The sequence below is a fragment of the Galendromus occidentalis genome, unplaced genomic scaffold (genome assembly GCF_000255335.2).
Source record: "Galendromus occidentalis unplaced genomic scaffold, Mocc_1.1 scf7180000075830, whole genome shotgun sequence".
NCBI lineage: Eukaryota > Metazoa > Arthropoda > Arachnida > Mesostigmata > Phytoseiidae > Galendromus > Galendromus occidentalis.
Genome location: NW_003803820.1, coordinates 70315 through 95829, shown reverse-complemented (window position 1 = coordinate 95829; position 25515 = coordinate 70315). Strand labels below are relative to the sequence as shown.

Here is a 25515-nt window from a genome sequence, read left to right as displayed (position 1 = left end):
AGGCCCTTCGCTAGGTAGCAGCCGAAGGATGTAGAAAAATTTTTCAAAGAGATTAGGAAGGAACACACTTCTTTCGAAATCAGTCGAGCAATAGCGGAAGAACCGCCAATGTTATCAGGTGGTGGACGATGAAGTATGATTACGGGTTCCATCGATCAATATCTCTCTAGTAATGTGTGTATTATTCACTAAGTGTCATATCCTCGATCCGCGGGCTCGAGGATGACAATCCCCCCATGGAAGCAGGCCCCTGAATCTCCCAATGCCCCTGAAAGGTGAACTCCAAATGAGGAACGATTCTTCAATGTGTGTAGCTTGCCGTCCACTTTGGGGGAATACAGAACTGTGAGCAGCTCCCATTAGGCTGCAGCCGCTGCAGTTCACATTGCGCGACCGCGGGGTGGAAGAGTCGATAGCTGAATGCAGGGCTCTCCACAGCAGATCTCTATCAATCCTTGTTCGGAGAAAAAGATGGAGGTTATCTACTGTCCCTCCGAACGCCTTCGATGATTTTTGATTCGCTCGCGCAACTGCACCTGTGCCGATACTTAGGAAATAGATCTGGGTAGTATGCGACGGGGGACCTCAGCGCCGGGAGCGCAATCTGGTGGTTATTCCATCAAATAGAGAACGCCATTGGAGGATAGCGTGCGCATGCGCCCGACTAATTCAAGTGCGCAGCGACCGCAGACCAACGTTACTTCGAAGAAGACATCCTCGCTTGGTAACAAAAGTGAGTAGGAATGCACTGGCGATATGAGACTCATCCCTCGAGTGTCGGCAGAAAACCGAGCGTGTTCCAGTCCACACCCCTGCGTGGACCTCCCTCTGGGAGAGGCTGATATCGTCGGTCTGCGAGCGTTCGACCTTTTCGAGCGAATTCCCTCAATCTCGGAGTGATCTCCTCGATAAGATTCTGCGAATTCCTTAAAGCGTCTCCGATATGAAGACAGTCCCAATCCTGGTAGCTGCCTTAGCTTCGGCAGCTTTTGCTCTGGATCTGGAGACCGTTCAGAGGAATTCCAATAGACATCGTGATTTCACCTTGCCAACCATGGAGAAGAGGAGGGTAGAAACCAAGCCCTCCGATCAACTACATATGTACAATGATTACATGAGCGATTCACTCCGCTCCTCGGACGCGCAGCAGTACTACCGGTATGACCACTAAGAACACACGGGGGGGGACGCATGATAGAAATACTCCTCATTTGAGAATGATCCGTCCAGGAGCTTCCGAATATGGAGGAGAATCTTCCTCGAGCAGACTTATCATTGTGCTTCACTCGCGGAATTAACTTCCAGGCGCGTGCAAGAGTTATTAGCGAATATCATCTCCCAGAAGAGCAGAGGCGACCCTAATTCGCTCGAGAACCTCCGTCAGCGCGAGATTGTATTGCGCCGCTTGACTGACATCAGACCACCCTACGACCAAGGTGAACTAATCGAGGCGTACGGCGAGTTATGTGGGAGGGAGAAGGGGCGGCTCGATTCGCAGTCGTACGTCTTGTCGTCCATTTGAGCTCGTAAAAACCGTATTCCATTGTAGACGACTTTCCAGCGTACAGCCAAGTACCGCAGGAAGATACGCTCAGGTGGGCGTCTCCATTGCCCGAGATGATCCGACCAGCGCCGTCAGAGAATCACCGGGCCGCATACCGGAGCCATAAGCAATTTCCTTACTCTACAAGGGTATGTTTTTGAGGAAAATTGTCGTGGTTTCTCGACGTTTCACAAGAGACCTAATCTTTTTGAGAGCAGCAGACCTTTCTACAGGAGAGAAACAAAGCTTAGGAGATGATGCTATGCTCTGCGATGATTCCGCATGCGGGGAAGCTTCCAGATGCTCCAGCGCGTGGCGAACGCTCAGATTCCAAGGTGCAAGTCACTTACTGATCAAGGTCTCTCACAGGAAAATTTTCAGGCACCGCAAGAAGAGATGATCAAGAAACGATCCATCGACAACAGCTTCGAAAGTCAGGCGAGAGGAGTCAATAATCTCCTGAGGAAAAAGGTGAGATCTTTTAGGACTCAGAACCAGGTCGGATTTCAAGGGTCATCTAGCTTCCCCCGATTGGGAAAGGGTCCGCTGAGCCGCTGAATTCACGTTCCAGAAGCGAAGCGAAGTCAATGACAGAGTTTCCGATCACGCGAATGCAACCAGCGGGAACAAGAAAATGTCCCCTGACCAGTTCAAACAATGGCTGACGGATGAATACTACCGGAACATGGCTATGAGCTTCGCAACCATGCGCAAAAAACGCAGCATCCTTGAACCAGCGCCCGTCATGGTGGCACCTCCGAATCGGGATGAGGAGCTCGCATACGAGAAGCTCCGAATCATAGAAGAAGGCCTCCTTCAGGACGCACTCCACGCTATGGTCAAGGTGAGAACCCGAGGAGCTGAGCGCGATTGATTGTGTAGGGTTCCAGAATTGACTTGGCCTCTTCCTTCCGACACGTCGACTTCTACTCGTCGTAGTGCTGCTATTTAATCTATCAATATCTCGGCAGAGCGTTCCTGACCGACATGGTGCGAACGAACGGCCACAATTCCCGAGAGAAGTGAACGTGGCTCAGGACATTGAAACTCTGAAGAAGATCCTCCAAAGTCTCGTGGCGGACACCCAGAAGCTCAGAGCCGTGAATGAGGCCGAAATAAGAGCTGCGCTGAAGAACGGCGTTGGAGACATAGACCCTGATCGAGACGGAGAGCCCTCGCAGTGTCCTGAGTTGCGACTGCTCATGAATGGATGCTCGGCTCTGCGCGGAATGTTCCCGCCGGATCCCATCCGGGAAAAGTTCGTGGCGTCATGCAACTGGCATGAAGTCTGTTACTCATGCGTAAGTCGAGCGATTTCTGGACAGAGGGTCAATTTACCCAAGGGAAATGGTCGAACGCTATTCACGTCGAGCTTCTTCCAGGGGGCCAAGCTTGGAATTTCTGCGGAACAGTGCGATGAATCATTCTTGCTAGATATGAAATTCATTTGTGCACAACTCGGATCCTGCAACCCGGACCTGACCAGTTTACTGCTGAGGCCGCTGCATAAGAAGCGCGTCTTCATGAAGCAGAATATCCCACCGATTTGCGCAAGAGCGTGCGTGGTCAACTTCCTCTCTCAATGAACTAGACGAGCTCACTCCTCTCTGCACGCCCCATTACAGCTTACGATGTGACATCATCCGACGCTGGGAGCGCGTACCAAGGCATCGTGTCGTCGGTTTGGCTATGCGTCAGTCGATCGATGCGAAACTGGGGAAGGGCAGCGAGGGGCTGTGTTCAAACCGCGCGAATCATCTCCCGAACCGACATGTCTTTCGAGGAGTTCTCTCGGGGTCCTCATAGTTATAGGTACTAATCTTGACAGTATGTGTACACAGCCTACTCTTGCGATCGACGTCGCGGTGCAGTTGCAATGTCTCCTATCAATAATGAGATCTGTTGTGGGAATGACCTAGAGCCAGGCGAGTCTTCGTGGCTCGGGGAGACAGCTCCCGTTGAACACCGATCCAGCTCACTATATTCTCGAATTATCAAGGCAAAAAAACGCTTCGGCTCGATATACAAATACTCAAACGTGGGCTGTCTTTTTTCCCTCGACGATTGTGGCTGCAGCCTCCGCTTGTTTCGCTAATGCTTTCGAAGTCCTATTTAATTCACTGTCTACCCATGATTGTATTCAGTAGCGAAATCCAATGCGCTCATTCCTGGCTGCTCGCTTGTGGCGATCTTACCCTCGTGAAGCATTCAAAAACAGCGGGAATGAGTGGAGGGGATCCGGGGAAAAAAAGACAAATGCTGTGCTAGTATCCGTGACCCATGGCAGGAGGGGTGGGCCGGAGGGTCTAACCGGACGACACACCGCTAGAGGTAATCGGAGGTCGCGGCGTATGTCCGCTCCTATCTGAAGAAGGAATCTCGCGTCACGGATCATCTTCAAAGCAGGAGAGGAATTCTGTCGAGAGAAAGATGTGAAAAGAGAGCTGCATCAGCGATACGGAGAGTTTAGCGCTGTTATTACGAACATTATCATATCTATCAGCTCCGTCTTCGTCTCAATTGTTTACTCGAAGGGAGCGCTCATTTCAGCCGCTCGAAGTCCGCTCAGAGGCGTATTGTTCGCTCCCCGACAGCTCCTAGTGTCAATCTGAAACGCGTGAGAAGCGAGAAGATGCGTTGACTCCTCGGAATATCCATAGTTCAGTATATGTGCCCCTACAAGATACCCGATGAAGATTCCGAGTTTCTTCGGAAGTTCTTTTTCGACGCTGAATCACTTTCTCGTCCTGTGGTTATAGCGAGGTCGGATGCAGTCTTGTTGACGCTCTGATCACACAAGATTTGAGCAATTCACCGGAATAAATTCGCGTTTCACGATGACTGCCTCTTCGAGGGAATCCATCTATTCGTCCATCTATAAGGTGCATGGGATATACGACATATTCGCGATAGTCCGAGAAGCCGCAGCTCTAAACAGAGCCCGTGGCGCGCCCAGTGGCGGCCACGCCAAGGGGGCCATGCGTCCCCCTCCTCGAAATCTCCCGGTCGTAATGCTAGGGCAGACCTTTCCGAGCGGAGTCCCGGCGAACCCCTGGGTTCTGCGGGAGATTCCATCGTCCGACAGACGGTCGAAAAGATCTTTCCGGGCGGAATCACCCAGACAAGGTCCAGCACTCGTGGATCTGGTTTTCACATTGCGTCCGAGGGAGGATTCAGAGAGCAAGTGTACCCAGGGGGATCAAGATCGAGTGCCTCCGTATTGTGCCGGCAGCAGCAATCGAACTCACGCCACCTCTCGAAGGAGCGGCGTCGTTGCGGCTGTGCACGTTCGCACGAGAAGTTGCAAACGCGTCGAGCACTCAACCACCCGTCGGTCCCGAGTCCCGACGGATATTCTTTCGCGCCCTCGATTTAAGTCAGAGTCGTCTATAGAGAGGGTGGTGCGCTCGTGTTTGGAGAGGGACAAAAGGAACTTCTCTTCATCGATGCGCTCTCTTCGGAAACTGTCCGCTGCAGAATGTATTTGTGTAAGCACCGCTGGTTGTCAGCGCGAGACGGGAGTCTCAGGAGCTGTAGGGAGGGTGTCCCAGCTCAGGTGAGACTCATCTCTCATTATTAGAGCTCGGAATTTTAGGCACAGAAAACTCTCGAAAACGGCGCCGAAACCAGGCTAAATAGGCGTACTAGGCAGGGGAACAAACGCATTGAAGCGTCCATCAGTGTCGTGTTGTAAGAAATTCATGGGGTTAAATGGATTCCCATCGGTGAGTAATCGACGCCGATCTGATACGAGCATTTCACACCGACGAATTTTCTTTCCGCGTTCAGGCGGACCGTCGTAACTCGTCGAAAGCAAGATGTGCTCCTGGAAACTGGGTTCGCCGACCTCATCTCATCGCCGTTCTCAATATTAAAGCCTCAGTTTCCCCCGAAATCCTCGGAATTCAGCCCCTCAGAAGCTCAAAAAGGCACTCTGGGCACGAAAAAATTGGAACAGGCATTTCGGATCAAAAAGAAGCCGAGAAAGGCAGATACAGGCATTTGGGGCATAGTGCCTCAAATGAGATGCGATATGATCTGACATTTTATCGTCGGAAAAAGGACATTGTCCGCGAGGACATCATGATTAAGAGCGGACATCCGGAAAGGACATTCCCTTTTCCTCGTTTTAAGCCCATAATTGGAGGATGAAGCGAGAGATTCAGAACCATTCTGACTTTATAGAATACGACTTCGGTTGCCAACTCATATTAACTCACGAACACGAACTATTCTGTGTCAATTCCTCGCCAAAAGGATCAAAGCCAGTAACCTTTCAAACAAGGGCTCTGAGTTGAATTGTATTGGAGAGGTATTTCTTCAGCTCATATAAGCGATGCCGCCGGTCACTAAGGATGTTCTTCAGCAACGAGAATGACCTTTCTATGTTACTTCCGAAAATTTTTGAGTCTCGGGGTGACAGCGCTCTCACTTGATGCAAATCGGGATAGTTCAGCAAGACACATTTGAAACGCTGATGCAGATGTCCACTCAGTTGCTCCTCGATGGAGTCAAGCACCGCCAGTTGCTGGTCAAGGGATATAGAGCGCGATTCGAGCTTCTCAATGTGCTTCGGGAGCTCTGAGAAGATTTAGATAGCTCCGAACTGTTCTCCTAACTCGGGATCGACAATGCGGAGCTTGAGGGTCTTCACATCACTAGATTAACCGCCAGCTGCACATTCTTCGTCGACATTACATTCTTCGTACTGGAAACGAATTAATTCCTTTCGATTCACATAAGAGCTGGATCCCGTGAGCCAGACATGTTACATGGAGGAAATCTTCATACAACAGCTTGAGCGTGTTACCAACTGCGACGTTAGTGCGACACTGGTCCGTCACGAGCAGTTTGAAGTGAGTAGGGTTGTTGGAGATGGTCATCGCCACTCTGTTCACGATTCCCGCCAGGGTGACTGCGTTCGCTGAATAAACGAAGTCAGTGTCGCATAGTACCGGGCGTTAAGGTTCTCCCGACAATGGGATGACGATGGTATTGACGATTTTCCTGCGCTGTACGTCTTGAGTCTCGGCGATATAGATTGCGTACGTCGAGGATTCTACATGTTCTTCGATCTTCCTTCCGATGATGCCGTAACCATGTTCAATGTATTCATCCGGTTCAGAGGCGCATTCGACATGCTCTCGCGCGTATTTCATGAAGAACTGTCCGAAGCGGGCCGATCGCAGCTTGCTCCGCCGGATGTTTTCCGATGCAGTTCGCAATTAAAGGGATTGAGGCTCTCTGATCTCATGAGAGAAACGATTCCTGTCTGCTTGCTCCTTGATCTCTCCGCAGCCTGGTGTCTCGCTTTCTTTCGGTGGACATCCAGTCGCGTGCTTCCACGACGGTCATTGATTTTTACGCGAACCGAAAACTTCTTGCATATCGCTTGATCGCCGCTCAATTTTTGGGAAGCAGCCGACGTTCACCCCGACGAATTCCTCTCGGAGCACCTTGCTCCCCTCCATCGATTGCGATCTCAGGAAGATTCTGGAATGGGGCTCAACTAATTTGGTCCAGTTCAATTCCCTGAAAACGCAGCTTACCCTTTTCACGAAGGAAACCAAGCCCTTTAGTCCAACCATCTCTTTCGACAACGAAACGCTACTTCCCTCACCGAATAACTCTATTTTAAGCGTGTGCCTTTCATCAAATCTTAAATGGTACAATCACATAGCAAACATGGCCAAGTCAGCTTCCCAAAAACTAGGATTCCTCTTCAGAGCCAAACGTTATTTTTCTCCCTCTCACCTTCTCTTGCTCTATAACACCCAAATCCGTCCCTCTTGAGCGGAGCCGCTCCTTCATCCCTCTCTGTCCAAGACTCTACTCAAAAACGTGCTATCCGTCTCATCGGTGATTCAGCCGTATCCTCTTCTCTTGAATCTTTATCCTCACGTCGTAACGTTACCGACATCTGCCTATTTTATCGATACTTCCATTGAAAATGCTCAGATGAAATCTCTTCCTTCGTACCCCCTATATAAGTTCGCGCCCGTGTAACCAGAAAGAGTACCAAGCAGCATGTCTGAAGGCAATTGTCGACTATCATTAAGATCTTCCGGTGCTGTCGCTTGAACCGAGGGTCAAGCTTACTCAAACAGTCGATGAAAATCGGCGACGCACAGTGTGGCCAAACCCGATTTAAGGCGGCAGAAATTATTTCAGTGAGTTTTTTGGATTATTCTCGTGGTACGAACTCGTATCAGTCATCAGAGGAAATTTCTGGCTCTGAGCTCCTCGGAAAGCCGCGTACAATAACTCAGCAGGTCCGGCAGGCAGAATATCTTTGACTTCGTTCCGTTTTGTCCTCTCCGCCGAGTCCGAGAAATTTTTCTCCGGTCGTCCCGCTCGAGGTGTCCTTTGAGACGCTTTCGATGGTCCCGGCTCCTCGGGCACGTCTTCTTGCGGATAGCTCAGTGTAGTGCACGATGAAATCGAAGTTTCTGGCTTCGAGCGATTCAGCTTCTTTATCGAAGAACCGTTCCGCTTTCAAATTATGTCTCCCGAGTTTTTCCCTAACTCGGGACACATGCCTGCTGATCAGCTTTCTGATGTGAGATCTGTTGCGTAGTTGCTCAATTTCAGCATGAGCATGACTCAAAATGAGTTTATCCAACCCATCGATGCACTCGTTCTTCCGGGAGTTGAAGATTGTCTCCGCAAATGTCCTCCGGGCAGCCTAATTCGAATATCTGAGAACAGCAGGCATTCACGTTTGCCAAAACTTGCTGTTTTTTTTTCGAAAACGGAAGGCGGGAGGTTGAAAGGAGATTTTCCACCCCATGCGCCGCCCGGGTCTGCCCTGGTCCACATACTTTTCTAACGGCGAAATTTCATGAAAATCAGTTTTTTTTTCGTAAAAAAGGATGCACTCAGAAAAACTTCTGATTTGCATATCCTCGTCGAATGAAACGCTAAACGTGAAGTTTTAGACTCAATCTTACTCACGATTCGGTGTTTGCTCCTTCCTTAATCGATTCCACGGAAACTCGAGCGTCAGCACGAATCGGAAGAAAAAAGTGACGGTCCGGAGCAAAAAAAACTGCCTCTTTCCAGAGTCTCTCCACAGAGATACAAGTGCTTGGTTTCTGATTGGTGTGTGTTTCCGAGGTCCCCATACTTCCTCCAAAACGCCACGACATAAATTTTCAAAATTTTTCATTTTCAATTTCTGCCGCCTAAAATCGGGTTTTGCCTCACTGTGCGACGTCATCCAGGCCTTCCGGTTGAAAGTATATTCGGTCGGTAGAGTCTTTACGTGCTTGAAACAGCGAGGTTTCCCGGTCTTGCCGATCACCAGCAGGAGGGGGGGGGGGGGCTTCTCTGACCCATCCATGTTCGCAGCGACCATGACTGTCCAACGACGATAAACTTGTATCCCTCACTTTCTGCCTTCACCGCCTAAGACGATTGGGATTCTCCCGATCTGTTCTCGTTCAGGTTTTCCGCTCGTTTTTCATCAGCAGTATCTCATACTGCATCCCTGTTTGGGGCACAGCATCAGCGTCCGCTCTCCGCCCCATCCTCTCCGCTCAAAAAAATGGGCTCCGGGCTGTTCTAGGTCTCCCTCCCGCTTCACATGTTTCGCATCTTTTCGCCAGGCTAGAATTACTTGATGTGTGTAGAATATATGCCTACCGAGTATCTTGCCTCTCATTTCTATGCTTGCGCAGAACTGATATCTCCCCTCTCAAACTTCCACTCTCTCTATCGACAAGCGGCCGGCCCTCACGGATACTCCTGATCAGGCAACCGTTTGTTCCTTTCCGGTTTCCTCGAGCTACTCCATCCTACCAAATGGGGTCGACCTGGAACGATCTTCCACTCGAAATCCGATCCATTCCCACCTATCCAGCATTTAAGCGTAAAGTCAAGCTTTACCTACTCTCTCAAAGTGTATATGCGGCTCCAGTGCCTGCGGGTGGCACCCCCTCCCTCTTCAATGCAATAAATAAATAAATAAATAAATAAATTAAAAAAACGTTCCTTGCTTTTTTCACCGCCGACGTACGGATCTCCCTTGGAACAGATTGTTTTGTTCGGCAGGAGGCAGTAGAAGAGTCCCGTCTCATCTGCATTGAATAAATTCCGAGGAGCGAAAGGTGCGAGAAGTGTCGGGAGTTTTTCAATAGACCATTTTGTAACCATAGAGTCATTCACTGAAGCTCCCTCGCCGCACACATCGCGGGAAACCAGTTCGTGTCTAGCTCCCATCCGATCCAGCCAACCATTGCTACATTCCAAGGAAAACCTACCGAGCTGTCCCGCCAAGCTCAGGGCTTTCTGTCTCAATAAGGGCCTATAAACAGGAACGTTCTGTGACCTTACGCATTGGAGCCATTTCAAGAGGGCCTCCTCAACGTCGTCGTAGGCTGCGGATCTGATCTTCTTCCTCCGGCTAAGAACTAAACTGTCACTTGCGTCTCGGAGCTTGTCTCGACTCTTCCAAATCGTGTTACAGACTGCTTCGATGGTCCACGATTGCTGCAAACTGTTGCCTGACTCACACCGTTCGTTATCTCTTCGATTATTCCTAGTTTAGTTTTGATATCGAGACACAAACGTTTCGCTTTTGAAGACATCATCGGCAACAGCAGCAGCTGAGTCACCGGGTGTTGGCCACGCGAACGTCGCTTCGGCTCTGGCTGCGACGCGCACGTCCACGAGCAATGTTGCAGGAGGCTCGAGAAAGGATCGTCTCCGAATTTTTGCGCCGTACGAGCAGGTCCGTTATAACCGAGACAAATTGCATAGGACGAGATAGGACTGGGGCCGGGGAACCAGTCCGCCACAGGCGAGAGTCCGTTATCCGGGTCCGCCATATCCGAGAAGCTTCATATGGGAGATCCCACAGGCTCGGCCGGGACCCGAAAATTAGTCCGTTTTATCCGAGTCCGTTATAACGGGATTTTACTATACCTCCAGGGGACTCCGAGATTTTCTTCACTAGCAGACCGAGATTCTCCTCGAAACATCGAAAACTTCTGTGATCGAACACTCGACGCAGCTACGCGCTAATTTCCAAGCGTCTTCCCCGTCCAGATCCATTGAGAACCTGGGTAGCTTTGAATGGGTGAAATATCCGTCGACCAAGTCCCACTGGACTCCTACACGACCAGGTCATGGACCAGCGGCATACCTCGAGTCGCGAGGAAATTTTCGCCACCATACCACTGCGACCGTTCCGGGTAGCGCGCATCGAACGTTTCCCGAGCTGGTCGAAGGCGCCATGTCTTAAGGTCTGTTACACACTTCGGGTGATCACCAGTGATCATCCGAAACGTTCCTCCGAAGTGATCCATCCAGAATGATCATCCACTGTTCACGCTTCCCATCCATCCCTTGCTCTCCCTGTCCACATGGATTCTGCTCTCCGGGTCATTGCAGAACTTCGAACTGAGCCAGTCATTCGGGAAAGAACACACCGTGCGCGCAGGCGTCAGAGTCCTCAGTCAGTTCTTAATCGATGAGATCGAAGACCAGCTTTGGAAGGAAGGACGTTCCAGGAGAGAGGAGATTTCCGGCGCTCAAATATATACTCAGTGACCAGAGACACAGCTTCACGTTTGAAAATCTTAAAACGGTTGTGGTCGTATATTGTAACCAATGACTCTACCTTTGGTACCATCTAGTCGTGGGTATCATTGAGCAAGTTGATGACCGTCATGTCTCTCGAAATAACGTAGTATAGCGACAGAATGGCAATTGATCTTATTGGCATAAAGACAGTAAGAAGCATATTTCGCTTGTTTTTCTTGCATATTTACAGTTTTTATAGTGCATGAAAATTCGCGCTCTAGTCATGAGGCTGACCTGAGACAGGTTCTGTCTACTCTAAATCGAACAGAGTCAACTTGGAAAAGTCAACGCTTTTCAAAGGAGAGGTGGTTTTTCTCGGTCGGACCATTGATGGTGCGACGAAGTCTATCAAAGCGGAGTCAGTGGAAAAAGTTCGGACTATTGCGGCGCCAGCAAACTGAAGCAGTTGCAGCGGTTTCTGGGGCTCTGCGGCCATTTCCGAAGCTTTATACGAGATCATTCGAAAATCACTCGTCCGCTCACGAAACTGACCTTGAAAGATGCGAGATCAGAGTGAAATGAGGTGCACCAGATCTGAAGAAACGGATAACTGAGAATCCCATCTTGGTTCTGCCGGCTTTTTCAAAACCGTTCGTTCTAACCACAGATGCTTCCGACCTGGGTACAGGTTCGGTTCTCTTCCAGAACTACCAGTCAAATACATTTGACAAAGCGGAATAGAATCACTCGACTTCGGAGGAAGAGATGTAGGCTGTCCTCAAAACTGTTCATTATTTCCGTTCGTACCTCGAGGGGCAGGCGTTCACCCTTGACACGGACCGTAGTGCATTGAAGGAGCTGCTTAAGACCAAAGAGCCCAAGGATCGTATTGCGCGCCGGCTGCAGAGACTTGCAAAGCTAGATTTCGTCGTCGAACATCGTTCGGGTCATAGCATTCCACATGCTGATGCGATGTCTCGTTTGCCGCAACAGTTTTACTGACGTTCTACTGACTGTATCCGTCAATTCTAAGGAAGAACTGGGGGTTACACTGAGCGATCGCAAGAAGATTCTCGAGTTTTATCATCATTAAGCTCGGACTTTCATGCAAAATGCATGTTCCGGACTTATTCTGCCGAAAAAGCATATTTTGAGATCTCGCTGCATGAAAAACCTATTTCGACAGTCCGGAGTTAGAGTACCCCTCAGGGCGCTCGCATGATCGCGACCCAGAGAAGCTTGGCCAATGTAGACGAAAGCTTTCGGAGACGACGTATTTTCAATCATCTGCGGGTTCCTATGAGAAGAAGTCCGCACCAAGGCAGACAAAACTTGTGCGATCCGCGTCTTGCGCGAGGCGCAGATCATTCCGCGTAGCACGCGCTACGATATTTCGCGCTCCTGCGGATGCGTTTGATCGTCTCGAACGCCACAGCAAACAGCTCGCGGTGATTCGGACAGAAAATCGGTGCGTGATTGTTCGAAGCCATTGGAAACCGTTCCTCGGCGCTACGAATGGAAAATATAAATGTAATCTCATTGCCCATGCGAATCCAGAAATAAACATAGCGGAGCTTTCCCTCGCACCTTCCTCCTCCCCGAGATCTCGTGCGCTTCCGCGTCGAGATGTCGGAGAGACACACGCACGTTGGAAGCAGCCGCGACAGGATCGCTCTCGATCCGGCGTAGGGCTTCGGCGTAGGGAAAGCGGCCGCAGTTCCGACTGATCTTTACTGTGTCTTGGCTCCCTAAGTGTCGGACTAGTACGAATCGCCCTGCATTCGTAACACTCGGTGATCTTCGGTATCGCGCGCGTGAAAGTTCAACAAAGATGCCGAAGGTGAAGTCGTCTGTCAAATCTCAACTGGAGACCCACGTGAAAGCTTTCGGGGACCACGTATTCTCAACAGACAGTCAGGTCCTCTTCTGCAGAGTGTGCGGAAAAGAGGTCTCGGCGAATAAGAAGTTCGTGATTGAGCAACATCTAAAGGGAACGAGACACAAATCGTTATCGGAAAAAAGGGGAGAGTCGGCCTCGCTCGACGTCTCACAGCTGATCCCATATATGGAAGCGTCAGGTAAGCCATCAAAATTTGATCTAGATCTCTGTGAAGCGTGACTCTCCGCCGGCATACCGCGCTTTGAGCTCGATCATCAGAAGTTGAGGTCATTTTTGGAGAGATATTGCAAGCAACCGATGCCAGGATCATCCACATTGCGCACGAACTACCTGAAGAGTGTATATGCAAGCAAGGTAGAGTTTATCAGAGATCTCGTCGAGAACAAATTCATATGGCTTTCCACGGACGAGTCAACGGACGCTACTGGGCGCTTTGTCGTACATTTGATTGTTCGGACTTTGGAAGGGACAGCGAGTCGCGATTCCCTTCTGCATGCTGAGTTGACTTCTGCAGAAACAGGCAATCTCCTCTACCATATACCTTTAGAATTGGATCAGCCCAACATGGAACCTTGCAATATCGGTGTCAACGATGGCTTGGTGAATGGAGCGATTGGCTTCTTGGAACATGCGGACGAAAGTCTTGATGACGAACCGTCGAGCTCATCTTGTGCTCAGTCTCCCCCTCAGCCGTACCGTGTATGGCTAGATTTCCTTGACAATGCCCAGATAGGCGCTCTGATGAGAACAAAACACAGACCCATGACTCTTTGAAGGGGAGAATTATAAACATCTTGTACCCCGCTAAACAGAAGGAGAGTCTCATACTCAATCACTGAGACCAGCATTATAAAAAGCAGCCGCTCGAATATCCCACTCCGCCTGGCTCGCTCAATTACAACACATAAATTATTGTATGACAATGTCGTGTTCGATTACGGTCGCCATCTTCAGCAACAACTTGTTTATGTTGCTTTGTCGGTAGTCCGATCGATTGATGGCTTGTTCATTACTCACCCCAATAACGACCTTGAATTCCATCACGCTTCAGGCTGTTCTTCTCCGAAGATTCTGCAACTCAGGTTTGTTTCACCGTCGCACAGTGGGGCCAAATCGAATTTTAGGTGGACAAAAGTCCATGGAAATCGATCCCGGAATTTTGATCGGTTATGGGTTTGAAAATGTTCGTAAGACTCTGAAAGTTGCGGGGGAACCATGATTACCGCATTTTCCGCATCCCCCAGCCACCCTGGCACCTGCGAGAATAAAATTGATTGTTTTATTTTTACGACGATTTTCATGAATTCCTCCCCCCAATCGGTGATGCTCGGAAATGAACATACTTCGTGCCCTCGCATTGGGGGGAAATTATTTTCTGCGCTCAGTTCCCATCCTGATCTCGCAATCCCACATGATTCCGGTCGAGTCAGCCGATTCTGGACTTGCTGGGAAGACTTTTTCGCCGGGACGAAAAAGTTCGGAAATTCGTTAAATTCTCGATGTCAGAAATGCGGTGTCCCCACGTGTCCCCCCTCTGATTTTTTTCTTTTGGGGAGTTTCGGACCTCTACTGGCCGCAGGGAAAAAATTGAGACGCGAAATCCAGCGGTTCTCGAATACTGTCCAGCCAAAGTTGGGATCTGATCTCGTGGATCGGGACCATTCTCATGTAGTTTTTCGAATCCGAATCCGAATCAGCACCTTTTCCGACAATGGAAAACATTGTCGCTCTTCACTCAACTCTGGGGACGAGTCAACGCCGCGCCTAGACGCGACGCCGACGTCTCGGAACGGAAAAAACGTCAATCGCTTTCGACATATGGACGTCAATCTCTTGGTGCTGATTTGGATTCGAAAAACTACATGAGGATGGTCCCGATCCACGACATCGGATCCCAACTTTGGCTGGACAGTATTCGAGAACCGCTGGATTTCGCGCCTCAATTTTTTTTCTGCGGCCAGTAGAGGTCCGAAACTCCCCGAAAGAAACAAAAACAGAGGGGGGACACGTGGGGACACAGCATTTCTAACATCGAGAATTTAACGAATTTCCGAACTTTTTCGTCTCGGCGAAAAAGTCTTCCCAGCAAGTCCAGAATCGGCTGACTGGATCGGAATCATGTGGAATTGCGAGATCAGGACGGGAACTAAGCGCAGAAAATGATTTTTCCCCAATGCGAGGGCACGAAGTATGTTCATTTCCGAGAATCACCGATTGGGGGGAGAAATTCATCAAAATTGTCGTAAAATAAAAAAAATCCATTTTTTTCTGGCAGGTGCCAGGGTGGCTGGGGGTGCGGAAAATGTTGTAATCATAGTTCCCCCGCGACTTTCGAAGTCTTACGAACATTTCCAAACCCATAACCGATCAAAATCCGGGATCGATTTTCATGGACTTTTGTCCACCTAAAATTCGATTTGGCCCCACTGTGCGTCGCAACAGATCCCGGAAAGGGTCGCGCATCCCTCATACAAGATGACTAGACTCCTTGCAACCGATTGCGGGGACATATGCTTCGCTGATGTCCATCTCGGGAAGCGGCCCGCACGACCGATCGTTGCTTATCTCTCACCCGGATGCAAGTCCAAACAAATAATGTCTTTCTCCGATTCTCATCGAAAATTATTCACGATGAATCGAAATGTCCCAGATTCAGCGACCATTTTACGTGGTGATTTCAATTGGAACATATCAATTTGCAGCAAAGAAGGCCCAGTGTCTCAGTTCATGATATTCACTTTCGATTTGGAATTAGAATCTGAAGCTTCGACACCGAGTTTTAATGAAATATCGTGCGGTAGTCATATCGGATTATCTGACTGAAAGGAGGCAGTTAGATATCCGCTCTTTGTTCCCCAAGTAGCATATCCCTGCCGCCAGCTCGCTCGATAGTTTGAATTGAGATGAAAATTGTTTTTTCTCGCAGGAAGACGTTCAAATTGATAAAGAAACGTTCCTTGAGACACTCGAAGTGCGACCCTCCGATGAGTTATAACTTGCGGAGTTTTTCAAGATTCTATCCTCGAAAATTCCAAGTTTTGAAGAATTGCCTGTACAGGCGGACCCGCTTATAAGAGATACGCATATAAGAGACTTGCGCTTATAAGAGACAGATTCTATTCCCCGGTTCCCGAGCCCGTAGACTCCCATGTTAAAAAAAATCGCATATTGGAGACTTGAAAACTCGCTTATAACAGAAACTCGCTCATAAGAGACTCGTCACGATTCCCCTTCTCATAGGATTCCATGTTGAAGGATTCGCTTCGAAGAGACAGGTCGGAACACTTTCACTACGAAACGATCTTTCCCGATTCCGACTGTATCATTATATCGCCGAGAGCTGGTGGACCCGATATGCGATACTTGATTGGCTAAAATTTGATTGTCTGTTTGTTTTTTCGTTCGTTTCTTTGTTTGTTTGCCTGCCCGGATGATCGACTATCAGACCGACTAAGTGACTGGCTGACAGACTTGATGTATGCACCTGTCTGTCTGTCTGCTTGCTTGTGTTGCGTACTCCAATGAGGACAGACTCTTAGTCGACTTTAGAAGATCTGTATCACCTAGAAACTCTCTACAATATTGACCGATGGTTATCTCCTAGAACGCCCGCTCGTGCGGTCAGCAGGGAACGGTTGGTTCCTGACTCGGCATGGCCTCATGGTAGAAAGAAGTGCTCGTGTCCTCGTCGGCACGTCGCGTCGTTCAGTGGCTCTCTGAAGCGCGCCTGGCGTGAACATCCATCGATCTGTCTGCCCCAGTGACACAGATCGATCATTTTATTATGTTCTATTATTATCGACATCTGAACTTATTCCCTCTAAGGCTCGCAGACGTATCGCTCTTGAATTACTGAAAGCTCAACTCTAAAGTTGTGGAGACCGACAGCGCGACTGAAGTCATTGACTATTGACAGTAGAGTCGACGGGAACGCAACCTGGCGGCCTCCTTCCGCAACTACCGAAAGCTCTCCTTCCGCGCGTACACTGAAGGTGTCCGCGACAGCTTGCTTGCCGAAGTCAAGTTTCAGTGCGAAGAAGCTCGATTATACACTTATTACACCATTGTATCGACGAGTGAGATAATTTCATTGAGAATATATAAATACTTGAATGAAATTGTATGATTTATCGTTGTTCACTCTCGGATTAATCAATGACGCGTCGTTCTACGCCCATACCGCCTGAGTCCCGGACTCGGGCACCCCGGCCATTTACCGCATCCCTTCACCAAAATCCTTGGTAGGCCCTGGAGCGAGCCTCCGTACTGACGAACGCAGGATCTGCCTGTATACAGGGTGATTTCGAGGACCGTGAGATAATCGCGGAAAGTAATGGAGGCATCGACTTCTCAAGACCACGACTCTACGAGAGGTCGCCGAATCAACTTCCAAGTCCCACTGATCAGTACCGTACTTCCCGCCAGGGGAAGTTGATTTCTCCAATGGCAGTGGGGAGGAGTGTGGCTATGGCGGCAACGATGGCGCTCCTCGCCGCTGAGGCGGCATCCCGACTCCATAGTGAGAGCGATTCCTCTGCCCTCTCCCTCGGGGGATTCGAGCTATGAGGAGGGGAGCAACCCTCGCTCTCCCTGCCTCTGACCATACACAGCAATGGCGGCCGTCGTTTGAGCTCCTGAAGCGAAGCTACACTCGAAAACACGGTGCAACAGAGCAGGATCGGCTACAAGCTCGGACTTCCCAAAATCCGAGCACCGAGACGGAGATAAGATCGATTCCGAAGTACTGTTGTGAGGTTGCCGAAGAAGTCTAATCCGTCCTCAGAAAGTGGATTCATCAGACTGGCTGCCCGTATCGGTGCTGTCCGATCGCGAAGGAAAGCAATCCTCACTTGGATGGAGAGTCCCGAGATCTGGTTGGTGCTAGGCGATTTTCGATAAGAGCGTCGAGACCCGCGAGGTGCATAGATGAGAAGGGCAAGCTAGAGTTCACCCGAAATGAGTGCCCTATATCGAGCCACCAATTTACCGTGACTGAGCAGGATTGCTGAGCTTCTCTGCCGGGTGCGTTCCACATAAGCGGAGGAAGCCTCGGGATAACCTGCGAGTTTTGGAATGGGGATTTCGCACATTTGGGGAACTCCTTACAACAATATTAGTTTGGATTTTTTCCCCGAATGAGTATGGCGGAATACACGGAGCTCAAGGAGGGAGGAGCCAGCTCACAGCCCAGAACTCGGATTGATTCCGCGGAAGTCGGATCTATGCTTTCGGGATTTCACATTCATCATATACATCGGTACCGGGGAATCGCTTCACCAAGACTACTGTGCTGGTCCCTCCTGAGCTTCCGCGATCCTCGCCTAGTAACGATCCTGGGACCTCGAGGTTCGAGAGAGTCAACAATGTTCCGCGCTGTGACGTTAGCCAACGGAATTTCCTAGGAAGTCTTTTTCCTCTGCAGAGAATATGTGGTCGGTGGTTCAGCTAGGTGGAGGCGAGAGCGAAAGAACTCCTAGAGCGCGCAATACCGTTCCAACCAGCAGAAGCAAACATGCGATGTGCGTCGGACAGGACGGATTTTTCTACATGCTTGGCGGGAAAAGCGCGAATCTACCAATGAAGGATCTATGGCGTTTCGACCCAGGTGAGCTCATGTGATGTTCGAAGATCGAGTGATTCTCCGTGATTGTCTCGAGAGATCGTGATTGGTACAGCGAAGAGAATGCAGGCCATAGGAGACTACTGAAAAGCCAATACTCATTTGATCGTCTTCACAATCGCTTGCAGTCAAGAATCAATGGGCCGAAGTTCAGACGAGAGGAGGGACAGCTCCGCCGTCGCTGCAAGAGCACACAGTCGTTTCATGGAAGAGCAAACTCTACGTCTTCGGGGGGGAGATAGGCTTCGCGTCTACTGGGGAAACACCTTTGTGGCTCTTCGATATTCGTGAGCTCCCGTTTCGCTTTCGGTCAAAGAGCTTATGAGATTCCAGCGACGACTTCTGAACTTCTGAGAAACACACAATGGCCGCTTTTCAGTGACTGGTGTGTGGAGGAAACACAGCGCTCAAGGACCGCAGCCGTCAGGTCGGCGAGGTCACTCCAGTGTAGTGTACAATGGAGCAATGCATCTTTACGGCGGATATCAGGATCTCAAGGGGTCGTCTTCCGAACTCTGGAGCTTCCATTTTGGTACGGTCTTCTAGATGAACATTGATCTGAGAGGTCGAGCCGTCTTTGTCCCCAGACTCTCAGTTCTTGAGTCCGAAGTGTACACCATTCAGGTCGGGGTTCTTCGCTCTTTCAGATACGGAGACTTGGCAGTTAGTTTCTTCGAAAGTCAAAGGATCCTGCGGCGAAGTACCTCCAGCGCGTCATAACCACTCTGCTGTTGTGCACGATGGTGCCATGTGGGTCTATGGCGGGATGACTGATCTGAGAGAACGGAATGATTTTTGGCGATATGACTTCGGTAAATACTTCGCTTGAGTCAGGCTTGTAGCCCAGAGTCAATCAGTGTTTCGAACCAGCTTAATACGAAGTCGACTTTTCCAGTGAATCAACATTGGAATAAGATCAAGATGCCGAAAGGAACTGGCCCCCGCGAGCTGCACAGTCATGCCGCAGTGTTTGCGAATCAATGCATGTGGATTTTTGGTGGAGAAAAGTCTGGGAAACCTAGCAATGACCTGTGGAGATATCACTTCGGTGAGCAGGGGAACCCAGACATAGTTTCGACAAATGCAACTCGTTTGATGGGGCATTTGACGATACTTACTAGCTCTAAAGGTGTTGGAACCTTACGATGTTACAGCATCGGACGCTTGGGATAAAATCCAAGCGGAAGGAGTCCTGCCGAATCCCCGGTGTCGTCATGTGGCTCTAGCCAATCCTGAACTTCACAAATGGGCAGATAAAGTCATCGATGATATGGTTGGTTCGAAAGTTGCACGTCTCCCACCGAAATCTCAATCGATGGTAAGCGAGTTCACAACGCTAAGCAGAGCATCGTTTCATTCCTGAAATTACGCACCTCCGATGGAGCAGCACTCCGTTCCTCAGATGGAAGTTCTTCTTGTTGTCTGAATTTTGCCCAACAGATGACATTCGGCGATCGTAGTAGAGCCAGTTTCAAGATCCACCCGATGAACAGACTGAGTTTGATGGGATGCTCCACTTTGCGCAACGCCCAATCTGATGAAGACGACGATTCCATCGATGCCGTGAAGGCCTATCTGGCAGCCTATAATGCGTCGAACAATAAGTGAGTCTCCCAACGATTAGTTCCGGCCAAGTGACTGTCAGCCATGATTCAGTGAGAGGGGGAAACCAAATAATTCCATCGCTGTCACCGCAGATCGCTGAGGGACAGACTGTCGAAGTCTAGACTTGTGCGGAGCATTTCCTCCGGGAACTACAACATCACGAGCTCGGGCCGCCAGAAAGAAGAACTCGAACGCCTGCTCGAGGAATCCCGTCATAACACACCTCAGGTCCAGCAGAAATATAGGAATGAGAGCATGCAGAAAAGCTCAAGCTCGGAGGCGGTGCTAGAATCCGACGGCGAAACGAGCACCCCCGTCCACATGAGGCGAGACCACAGCTGTAGAGAAAATGATTTCATCAACACCGTCACCGCGCGTCAGCACAGAACACGGCCACTGAGTGAAATCATAGCCGCCTCGCACCAAATGGAAGTCTTACACCAACGCGAACAGGTCAGTCCTTTCTGCTCTCAGAGGCACAATTTATGCCGATCCGACATCAACCCTTTTCGAGGAGGGTAATCATGGCAGCCCCGGAGTTTAGGAATCGCTCTTGAGAGCAGCGGGGACGTCTATTCCACACGCCGCCGGTGGGAGGTCCGACTAAATTGATTCCCTCTATCTCATGCAGGCTCGACCTCTGCGACTTTCTCCACCCCCCGCAAACTCGCGTCCCTCACGTCGGATGCACGCCTCAAAGAGTATGAACTTCCCGCACACAGGAGAATCGAACAGTATACTGCATAAAGCAGGCTTTTGCTCTTCTTCGTGTCACTGCTCGTCACGAATCGTAGACAACCCGATGGGGGGCGATAGCGGTCGGTGTGATCGCTCAGAGGGCTCCGAAGGCTCGGAGCTAGACCTCATCGGCTTCTCGAACACAGCCCAAACAACGCAATATGGGCCCCTTACGCACATCTCAGATCTCGAATCTTCGGACACTGATGGCGAATCTGGCGTTGTAATTAGTCGCCGTAAAGAAGATTTGCTCGTTGAGTTGCGAAAGAACACAGCTCCTCTATCGAGAAGCACGGCCAACGAATTGGAGAGGATTAGATCGAGTCGATTTACGTCGTTTTCCACTTTGTCCGAACTCACGAACATGGTATCTCAAGGTGAGCTTCGATGCCTGTAAAAAACACATCCGGCTCAGACATTCCGAAGTGCCTCTGAGAGAGCACGATCGAGAAGTCGGAACCCGCATCCCAATCGACTCCGGGATATGAGACGAAACTTCTCCATTTCAGGTCGATCAGGAATGCCTCACAGTGTCTCTCATTGCTCAGGATATTATTCATTCATTGAAGACGACCCTGATGTAGTTGCATTCTTGCGTAATGGTCACATGAGTAGGCCCGAACATGGAGGTGAGCATGAGCTTGTAGAGTTGAGCACTTTCTCTGACGCAGCAGCTCCCCAACCAGGAATTGCTGTCGTTTTGAAAGAGAGAGCAACAGCTTCTGTGCGAACGGCTGAACCGACTCAAGAAAACTCGTCGACCATCGCGACAACAAGGCTCGGAGGAATACCGTCGAGAGCGATACAGGTCATCAAAGAAGAATCCGTCCAGGGATCGCCCATCCGAATCTCTTCTGAATCATGGAGTCTCCATAACGAAGGGGAGGAAGACGAGGATGACGATGAAGACAATGAACGCGATGACAAGAGCGACACCACCACAGAAACTGATAGTCAAACGACTCCAAGTCCGAACTCCCACAGCTTTCCTTCCAACTCAAACCGCCCGCATAGCCCCTCCTATCACGGGCGGGGACGTTATTCGCCCGCATCGAGCAACAAGTTTCAAGTTCATGACTGGCAACTCTGCCTGTACGTGTTCGGCGGGCAGGAGGCGTCTACGCCCGGAATGTATAGATCGCCCATGACCGTATGGCAACTCTTCGTATAGGACAGCAGATCAGAAACAGCAGCAGCGACAGCTAGGGAAAGAGGGAATCCTCATGACCATCTGCTGGGGCAAGGATCGCTTGGTGTCCCGATATCATCGCCATCTACTCGAGTAGTCAGGAGACCGCGGCAGTCGAAACTACCACCGATAGGGATGAATGAACCCATTCAATACGATGGGTTTATGGTCGACCCGTGAGACGAGGTTTATGAGGTGACCGCGGAAAAAGGCCGAGTACAAGCCCAGAGAGCACGTATACAAATATATTCGTCGTGGTTCTGACCGCCAGCTGAACCCTCCGATAGCCGTGTTAGGCTGCGGGAATTCGGATGCGAAACTTGAATCGGAAAGAGGAGATGTTGGGAAAGAATCACAGCTCGAGAAATGAGTCTGAGGATTCCTTTCTCGAGACCCCCTGTATGTATACGAGCGATTCTAGCCTGGAAACCTCCAGAGGCTTAGCAGATAGAAGTGCAAAGCAGCGTGCCATGACATGAGCTGCCTGGTTCGGGCTATTCAACTCCCTTCTGCTTGTCCCAGATCAGCCTATTGAGGCTTTATCGGAGCTCTCTATGATATAGCATGTATCAGTAGGCGTGCCAACATATACAGATAGCGCCTCGCCGAAGTGCTGACTCCTCAACCCCTCCGACAATTTGCTTCTCGGAAATAGCGAACGAATCAGATGCAATTTTCACCTGCCAAATCCTCTCGGGGCTGGAGATCATTCTGCCAAAAGCACACAACGTTTCGCGCTGACGAGAGCGGTCATAATCGCTTGTAAAAATGAAAAAAGGAAACCATATTTATTCATGTATAAAATTATGGAGCAATGATTGAGCTCTGACTTTACGATGCTGCCAAGAGCTCATTGTGCTCAACAATGGGCATCCGACCATCCCATAATTGTATTTTCAATAGACTGGAGACGCGCAAATAGTGAGCGAATGCTTGAATGGAAGTCGGTGCGAGTGCAACGGCGAGGGAGGCGTCTATGCGGCCGACTTTGCCTCTGAATCAGAGCCGGTGCTGACGAGAACATCGGAGCTGCTTCATGATCATTTGGTCGCTGTGATCACTCAAAGAACGGAGCGGCCACCGAGCCGCAGCCTCGAACTTCCGCATGGTAGCGTCGTTCTGATTGTGAGGGTAGCGTCTCTCCTCGGAGACAAAAATGCCCGACGATAGACGAGCCTGAGAGTGGGGCGGCGATTGGTCGTATTTATGTATATCCGTCGGACTACAGCATTTGATCCGTCCGAACCGAGTCCTTCCCGATAATTATGTGATGACGACGCGACGCAGAATTGCCAACATATAATCGACGACCTTTTTTCATCCAGTGCCGCTTACTGCCACTGTGATCCACTGTGAACGAGGCTCTTCGGGCTCTTGCAAACGCATGAAGATGAGGATTTCTTCGGCGTTGCAGAACCTAGGGGATTCCCGGTTCCAGAATTCATTGTGTATCTTGCAAAGGGTCTACAACCCCGCGTGTCAGTTTCAATCGGACGAAAAACTTGTCGAGATATATCACTCAATATCAACATAGGGTAAGAGAGTGGAAAATAAAATTGATGGATTGAATAAAGCGAACCACAAAGTGTACATATTCTCAAGCATCGAACTTTATTGTGGAAAGTGAGTTTGTCTCTGTCTCTTCGCCGGGGTCCATCTCTTCGTCCGCAAGCGAGGCGAAGGAGACATTTTTACTTGAAACGACAATGTCAATACCTAAATCATTCATTCTGTTGTCGCTCATTTGACAACGTGTTCCTCCTCACTCAACAATGAAGCCATCATCCGGTTCAACACTATCGAGGCACTATCAGCTCTAGAAACATAAGGGAGAATCAAACCAGACTCGAATATGCTGTGACGGCACTGGATCATCACCCGCGAGAGAGAATCACAGATTCTCCGACGACCTCCCGGCCCCTTCATATGTGGTATGAAGCATTCAGAGCAAGGGTCTTGGATTCGTTCAGAGTTGCCAGATACCAGCGGCTAGCCAATCTAGTCACCATAAAGCATGTCCCGCCATCGCGACTAAACAGAATGCTGAGGCTGAATCAACCGGATGCAAATGCCCACAAGAAGCCTCTCTTCCATCACCATTCCCTTGAGAAATTACCAATCCACGTTCACGTTCACGGAACTCGACGAATTGGAATTACCAATCCACGTTCGAGATCAGGTAGATGCCTGTGATCTGTGATGATCTCGAACTTCGCGAGTAGGCGAAGCTTGCTGACGAGAAATACGCCGTCGCCACCCGCCATATGAAGAGCAATACGAAATCGACGCCGGTCGCCATTCGATCCAATCCAGGGAAAAGCGGGAACCATTGATCATCGAGGGGCACGAGCCTGCAGGTTTTACGCCGAATTCGGGGAGAAGGCGAGGAGTTGCGTCATGCCATGCTCCCGGGACAGTAAAGGAGCGTCTCAGGTAAACGCTCCTGACGACCGCCAATGACTGCTTGAGCGGTCGGCATCGAAGTCGAAAGGCGAGCTCCTCTCCGTATAGTGTCTATCGTGGGCCCCCGCCCGGCAGCGCCATCGCGAACGGGGCGAGCCGCATCGATAACGAAGCTGAATAAATTCATCCACGAATGCACGAGCCGATATTGCAACTAGACAGCGTTTCCTAGAGAGCTAGTTCTCGTGACCGCTTCGTTTGTGACCCGGACGTCAAACTGAGCCAAGACAACTCCGGGGACACGCTTTTGGAGCTTCCGGCGGGAACGAGCCGAGACGCACCGCGCCTCACGAAATCGCCTCGATGCCTCGCGCCCAAGCAAGCCTCGATGTGGCTCACGATTCACGACGGTAGACGCCGAGTTCGACATAAGGGGCATCTACCAAGACCAGACGGAACTCGACTACGTATTGAAGGGCCTGGGCGCAGATACCCAGTGAGGGATCGCGGATTTCTTCGACGATCTCCCTTATCCAGGTAGCCATTACGATGCCTTGAAGGCAAGGGTCCTCGACTCCTTCGGAATAAATCAGCATGAGCACATGGGTCTTGTCAGCCTCACGATTGGCGACGACAGCCCTTCGATACTGCTAGACGAAGTGTTGCGCCTTCACCGACCCGATTCCGAAGCCTCGACGAATCCCCTGTTCCGATATCTCTTTCTCTCCCACTTGCCGCAAGGAGTCCGCGACCAGGTCGCCGCCAGTGGCGGCCTAGACCTCCGGGAAGTGGCGAAAACCGCTTACAAGATCTCTGCCCAACGAAAGAACCTTGGCGCGTTCGCCGTCGAAGAAATAGAGGAACAAAGCCGCTTCAGCGCGGGAAAAGGACAGGCAGAGTCCCGGTAGCCAGTGTGAAAAGCTGCTCGTCCCCTAGACGGTGGAAGTGAGGAGCCTATGGACATCCAGTACGTCACTACGTGGCCGCGCGCT

General features: G+C 50.2%; 2 protein-coding genes across 2 annotated transcripts; both read left to right on the top strand.

Moving 5' to 3' along the window:
• The first annotated feature begins 641 nt into the window (after nucleotides 1–641).
• On the top strand, nucleotides 642–4376 carry LOC100901572 (uncharacterized). The gene is made up of 8 exons (XM_018641595.1): nucleotides 642–733; nucleotides 934–1158; nucleotides 1306–1436; nucleotides 1550–1692; nucleotides 1925–2014; nucleotides 2115–2387; nucleotides 2515–2844; nucleotides 2926–4376. Exons 2-8 carry the CDS (start codon nucleotides 944–946, stop codon nucleotides 3127–3129), a joined length of 1386 nt encoding a protein of 461 aa, XP_018497111.1. The 5' UTR covers nucleotides 642–733; nucleotides 934–943; the 3' UTR covers nucleotides 3130–4376.
• A 14019-nt stretch (nucleotides 4377–18395) lies between these two features.
• LOC100902573 (uncharacterized) lies at nucleotides 18396–22219 on the top strand. Its single transcript, XM_029112981.1, has 10 exons — nucleotides 18396–18573; nucleotides 18717–18875; nucleotides 18944–19120; nucleotides 19236–19400; nucleotides 19484–19636; nucleotides 19743–19906; nucleotides 20029–20192; nucleotides 20286–20646; nucleotides 20825–21308; nucleotides 21441–22219. Exons 1-10 carry the CDS (start codon nucleotides 18396–18398, stop codon nucleotides 22100–22102), a joined length of 2667 nt encoding a protein of 888 aa, XP_028968814.1. The 3' UTR covers nucleotides 22103–22219.
• Nucleotides 22220–25515: the final 3296 nt, after the last annotated feature.